At 39.9% G+C, this 6,922-nt stretch overlaps 1 protein-coding gene across 1 annotated transcript in view; it reads left to right on the plus strand.

Moving 5' to 3' along the window:
• LOC103177963 (EGF containing fibulin extracellular matrix protein 1) overlaps positions 1-4,757 on the plus strand; it is a 47,589-nt gene extending 42,832 nt beyond the window's left edge. Inside the window, exons 8-11 of the mRNA XM_007892387.2 lie at positions 28-147; positions 2,244-2,367; positions 3,864-4,059; positions 4,165-4,757. Of these exons, the coding sequence (XP_007890578.2) occupies positions 28-147; positions 2,244-2,367; positions 3,864-4,059; positions 4,165-4,326 (602 nt within the window). The 3' untranslated portion in view covers positions 4,327-4,757. The remainder of the gene's footprint in view (positions 1-27; positions 148-2,243; positions 2,368-3,863; positions 4,060-4,164) is intronic.
• Positions 4,758-6,922: the final 2,165 nt, after the last annotated feature.

Consider the following 6,922-nt stretch of genomic DNA (forward strand, 5'->3'; position numbering starts at 1 on the left):
TTAAATTGATCATCTCTTGTAATGTAGATATTGATGAGTGTGCTTACTCAAGCTACATGTGTCAGTACCAGTGCGTAAATGAACCAGGGCGCTTCTCGTGCATCTGTCCTGAGGGATACCAGCTCGTGGGAAGCAGAATGTGCCAAGGTAAGGTACCATGAGTCAGACATACACATACATGTGTATGTTATTTGGGTCATGAGCATTAATTACTTAGTTATTTAATTTCTGCCTTTCCACAACCAATAAGAAACGCATCATTTTCCATTTTCATAATCATGAGCAAGCCCTCACCCCCAAAATAAAGTCTGCTTTTGCCGTTACAATGAGTGACAGACTAACCACTTTACTGCTGTACCCGAATATGCTTGAGATGTAACACCAGGAAGTCCATGTGTGCAAAAAGTAAACTGGGAGAGAAAATGGTGTAAACAGTCTTACGGACATAGGGTTAAATTGACTTGGGAATGTGCTGCTGCCAGTGATAATTATCAATGATAAATGTACTTGAGACACAACTTAAAGAAGGTTCCCACTCCAACAATTAGAACTCATAAGATGTCTCCTTAACTAGGACCTTTTTCTTTTGCTGATAAAAACAGCTTGCATTTATATAGCACCCTTCACACAGGATAGCATCAGAGCACCGCACAGTGGTAGGGTGGGACACGAGCGAGGGAGAAGGGAAAGATTACTTAAAGGCTCAATCCAAGAAGTAATAATAATATTCCTTGCATTTGATATAGTGCTTTTCACGTCTTCTAGACGTTTCAAAGCACTTCACAGAATAGACTGTAAAGTGAATTGACTGTATATTTTGTGGGCAAAATAAAAAAAGTAAAAAAAGTAAAAATAAGTAGGTCTTCAGGTGGAATTTAAAGATGGATGGATCAACTACATCTTCTAAAAACACTAGTTGAGGCAGCTTTTGATTCCATCAGTAATTACTTTCAAAAAATACTTCACACTACATACTTCCTTTCCCTTCACTTTCGAAATGTATACCTTTTACGGAGACTCCAGAGCATTCATAGCCCAGAGCTTGTTATCTGAGACATAGCCCACCTGAGGCAAACCTGCACTAACACTTCTCACATTGTTCAACCCCACACGTTTCCTTAAAAGAAGGAAGAAAATATATTCAGTCACGACATCAACATTCAGTCACTCCAAGAAAACAGTGCCACGTTCTGCCTGAAACAAGAATAAAAGCAAAATAAAATATATTTGGGAAACTTGGCAAATTACAAGGAAACCTTTCAAGACAAGTATATCAACAACAACTTGCATTTATATAGTGCCCCTCACACAGGATAGGGTCCCAAAGTATATCTCACTCTCAAGTGTCATGGAACACCCCTAAAAAACACTGAAGCATTTTTTATAAGTTTAGATTTCACCGTGTTAAGGAAGTGGTGATGTGTCAGAAATTCCAAACCATCCAGAAGATTCGGGGCTGTTCCCTAATCTAGATGCTAAACTTCATGTCCTGGGCTGTATTTATTCTGCTTAGCATCATTCACATACGATTATCAAGGCCTCGATAACATTATACACGTAAATCTGTACTCACAACCACTATAAGGCCAACTGTGTGGCTTAGTCTCTACAACTGTGTGGCTCCCTCCACTCATCTTAAGATTCCCAATGCATTCTACTCCTCTTAATGTAAGAATAGCCCTTAGCCCCAGGTACCCCGCTGTCTCGGCTGCAGCCTTTATATACCGGAGTTGGTATCTGAGCCACACCTAACCCAAGGTGAACCTTGCGTTAACAGTTTGCTCATTATCCAGGAGCATGCGTTTCCACTTAAATGGAGAGGAAGTTATTGAAGGGAATCCCACACAACACTAAACATCCTCAACCACCAATTTCCCCCAAAAAACACACACATTTACAACAAAGGTGATAAGCAGAGTGATGACTGGAGAAGCAAGCACCAGCACACAGTAGCCTCCTTCACTGCTGCAAACATAATAATAAATAATAAACTGCCACTTAGATTACACAGGAGCCATAGGTATCATCTGCTTACATTTCTTGCTGGTCTGCAGACACTGTACTAAGGTAATGACTGCTTTCACCATTGCTGTCTACGCAACATGAACCACCTTGCCAGACAGCTCCCAGCAACTACAGCTTACCTTGCAATTCTTTAATTCAGCTTTCTGTAATTCAGGGTCAATCATTCTTGAGCTTCAGAGGTGGGGGAAAAAATCATTTTTTTTATTTCCCTGTAACAGATATAAACGAATGTGAAACTGGAAGTGTATGCGAGGAACAGGAGAGGTGTTGGAACTATTTTGGTGGATTCAGGTGTTATCCTAAAATCCCATGCCAGGAGCCTTATGTTCAGACGTCTGCCAAGTAAGTAAAGCTGTAATAAAAGCTTTCAGCGTGAATGAAGCAGCCATAAGTCTATTACATAGGAGGAGAGAACTTATTCACCTTGGAGCTGTCAGCCTTCAGGCATCAACTGAGTTATAAATCATTATACAAGTGATGAAGACATCACATGCACATGGTTTGTCACTTCTTCATTCTGAAACACAACCTCATAGTCACAATTAACCCCTGGAGCACCACAGTGGTGGTTAGACACTAAAATGAAGAGCAGTCAGCTATTTGCCCACAGATCTCATACTGCAAGTAACATCAAGGATTTGCTTCAAGAATATAAAGCACAGAACAAAGAAAGCTTGTTCAGCCCTTGACCACTCATTCCACAGAACACACAAACACACACAAAATCTCCTCTTATCATGAACCACACATACTCTATCTCTTGTGGGAAAGTGCCTTACAGACATTCCCCAATTACCCCCCAATAATCACACTGAGTGTAGAACTTTTATCCATCAACAATTCACATTTATTTACCTTTCACAACAGTGCCTGAAAGCACTTCTCATACGTTCACATTTAAAATTTTTCCTTCCCTCTACATGTTTCATTCAACTTCCAATATATACTCACTCAGTTGTTGTTGAATTTATTCAAATCTTGATAATAATCCTTGCATTTGATATAGCACTTTTCCCGTCTTCTAGACGTCTCAAAGCACTTCACAGAATATGCTGTAAAGTGAATTGACTGTATATTTGCAGGCAAAACACAGCAGCCAATTGCACACAGCAGTGTTCCACAAACAGTCATGGATTGAAAATGACCAATTTATTATTGTCTTGTTTTGGAGGGATTATTATTAGGCGTGTGGAGTAAGGAAACTTACCCAAGGTTCTGTCCTGCCTGGAATTGAACCCAGGTGTCTCACTTGCAAGGCGAGTGCTCTAACCTGAGCTACAGGACTCCTTAACTAAATCAATACCACTCCATTAACAATTCCACCCCCTATAACCAGTTCCCAGTGTTCTTTTATAGTGCTAAACAGTACCAATTGATTCTTCTATTTATTCAATTAAGTGTTGGTCATTTATTACAGCATTCTCTCCACATTATCCTCTTCTTCCTTATTTCAGGGTCCTGCAACTCAGCAACATACATGTGTCTTGTAGTACATGTTCATCTCAGTCTGTGGTTGCCTCCAAGCAGACACTTATCATTTTCTTTTTTGAAGGAGCATCAGATGCTTTTGTTGGGAGTCTTTCAGGAGGAAGTAAATCCTTTTATTGATGCATATATTCTTTTGCATATCTGACCTTTGGAGATAGAGATTTAATTTTTCTGAATATACAAATTTTAGAACATCATAAGATGAAACCAAACACAAATAATAAGGAAACTCAAATGAGGATCTCTGTTCATGAATCCTTCAGTGGCACAATCCCTCCAGACTATTCTGAGAAGTTTAAAATGATGGCTTTAATGACAGATTTCACTGCTATTTGTTCTCTCTTATACAGCCGCTGCATCTGTTCATCGGGAAACCCAGCTTGCCGCGATCAGCCATATTCCTATGTATACAAGAACATGAATGTTCGGTCAGATAGCTCAGTGCCTTCTGACATCTTTCAAATCCAAGCAACAAGTATTTACCCCAACACCTTCAACACCTTTCAGATCACCTCTGGGAACGAAGGAGGGGAATTCTATCTGAGGGTGAGCCTGCGTTTCTTTGTTCCAAGCATCGTTTTTGTTTTGGAGACGCAGTTAAAAAAAAATCGTATCATTCACTCATTTTATCACACTTTTCTATTCCCTCAGCAAACAAGTAATGTGAGTGCATTGCTCGCCTTAGTCAAGCCGTTAACAGGACCACAGGAATACATTGTGGATATGGAGATGCTAACAGTCAATGCCCTAATGAACTACCGGACTGTTTCAGTGCTGCGATTGACAATAGTAGTGGGACCTTATCCGTTCTAGTCTAAGTTGCACCTATCAATCACATCAGCCGAAGTAAATCTTTTGTTTTAACCCCAGCATTTAAGATTTTGATGTGTTTATGTAAAATGCTTTCCGTTTTAACTTCTACTTTTTGTATTTGTGTGTCTTTTGTAAAAAGTGCCTTCAGTACTGTGTGTAGAGATGAAGACTTACTAAAGTAAATATGCATAACACATGAATATTTAAAGCCTTATGCTCCATAATGTTTGCTACCCAGCCAAAATTAAGTACTTTATATCTTGATGTACAAAGTTGTTTTTTTCTAATCAAATAAAATGTATTTCATATATTACATTGTTGCCTTTAAAAGGTTTGTTCCTGATGAAATTTTAATCACACCAAAGTGCTTGAAGAACTTAGTTTTCATTCAGGAATTCTTGTTGTGTAAAAATGTTCATTCACTTTCATCTCTGTTTGTGGGACATTGGTAAGTGCAAATTGGCTGCTGCATTGACCCACCAACACAGTCACCACACTTCACAGTAAATCTTGTGATGCACTTTGAGATGTCCTCCTGGTGTGAAAGGCGCTGTATCCGATGCAAGGATTATTGTTACCACTTTTTTTCATTGCAGCAGGAGTGGTTTGGATAAAAACTTTGATAAAACCATTTCCTGCACTGACACATTTAATTGCAAATTCATTCATAAACTGCCTTAGGCTGATTGCACATTGATGGGGTGAATATTTTGAGGTGTGATGTGACAGTTTTCACCCTGTCATTAAGTGTTTTTTTAATAACAATAATTTTATTTGGTGTGCATGCAGTTGTTTTAGAACCCCTGGCCTAGTAATTATGAGGACCAAAAGGCAGGTTATATGTTGCTTAACACTGAATTGAGAAATTCCACTGTACCTGTACACATGATCATTATTAAAGCTGTTTTAACAGTTACAACAGGGTTTCTCCTTTACTGGTACATCCTTTGGATGAAACGGTAAAACCAACATCCCATCTGCCTGTTCACGTGCACATTAAAGATCCCACATATCCCATTCCAAAAGAGTTTCTCCCGGTGTCCTGGCCAACAGATAAAATTGGTCAATCGCTTTATGGCTGTTTGTGGGACATTGGCAAGTTGCCTGCTGCGTTCACGCGCAAAACACACAGTCACTACACTTTACAGTATATCTGAAGGGTTTGGGAAGTCCTCCCGATGTGAAAGATACTTTAACAAATCTAAGGATTATTATTATTAACCATCTGAATAAACTGTACATATTTAGCATTTTGAGTAAAATACCGCTTTTCTGGAAGTTACATTTTCTTTTGATGTCTGTGCTGAATACAGAATGCTATACAATGAGACAGGTGAATGCTTTACTGCACTCAAATGATTCTTCAGATGCCCTCTCATTGATCAAGCAAAATAATGTCCCTCACTTATTGATTCGTGTTGGAGATTATATCTGTAAAAGAGATAATCTGAAGAGCTCTTTGTGAAGCGAAGCCTCATTTCTCTTGTGGAGTCCTATAGTTCAGTGGTTTACCCACATGCCTCACAAGCGAGAGGACCTGGGTTCGATTCCTGGACAGGGTGAAATGTTGGGCAAGTTTTCTTACTCCACACGCTTCTGTTTACCCAGTAATAAGCAGGAACCCGATTGTTAGTTGATTGGTGGATCGCTTTTTCGGTAGTAATAAACTCTTCAAAAAAAAAAAATAATAATTTGGTCACTGAATCCATGACTGTTTGTGGGACACTGCTGTGCCAATTGGCTGCCGCATTTCGCCCACAAAATACAGTCAATTCACTTTACAGTGTATTCTGTGAAGTGCTTTGAGACGTCTCGAAGAGGTGATAAGGCGCTATATTAACTGCAAGGATTATTTTTCTCTGAAGAAGAAAAACACAAATTGTTAGTCATAGAATGATACAGTACAGAAATATTCCATCCCGTTTATCCAGAACAGAGTCTTTTGGTACCACAATGCGTTTGGTTATTTTGTTTGTTCATGATGATTTACACCTCTGCAGTCTCCGGGTAAAATACCAGATGTATGGATCGCGGATTTGGCTTCCCCTACAGCAGTGGATGTGGCAAGGGGGATGCTATGGACGGTATATCCTAAGTTCATTCTGAATTATCGTTTAGGTATTTTAACTTTGGTACGATATGTATACGTTCCCTTCTTTTCCTCCTTTCTTGGGTTGAACTGTGCAATACCCACCCTCTGGTCGTGAAATCGGGCAGGTGATCCTGCTTCAAGTCACATATGGCTACCGCTGTGGAAAGGCTGGCTGGGCACAAACAGGTCATGTGTCCCTTTGAACTTTCCCTTCCTCTGCACACTAGGGCTCAGCCTCTGCTCAAGACCAGTATGATGTATCAGCCTGGCTCAGTTGGTAGCACCTCGCCTCTTGAGTTAGAAGGTTGTGGGTTCAAGATTTTGAACTTGCATAGTCCTATGCGGTGCTGGGGAAGAGTTGCGTTGTCAGAGGTAGCGTCCTTTGGATGAAACATTCAGCCGAGATCCCTTCTGCCTATTCAGGTAGATATTAAAAATTCAAAAAGAGGAGTCCCTCATGGGGTCCTGGCCAACATTTCCCCAGTTAACATTGATCACTCATTG

The sequence above is a fragment of the Callorhinchus milii genome, unplaced genomic scaffold (assembly GCF_018977255.1).
Source record: "Callorhinchus milii isolate IMCB2004 unplaced genomic scaffold, IMCB_Cmil_1.0 Scaffold3, whole genome shotgun sequence".
Lineage (NCBI taxonomy): Eukaryota > Metazoa > Chordata > Chondrichthyes > Chimaeriformes > Callorhinchidae > Callorhinchus > Callorhinchus milii.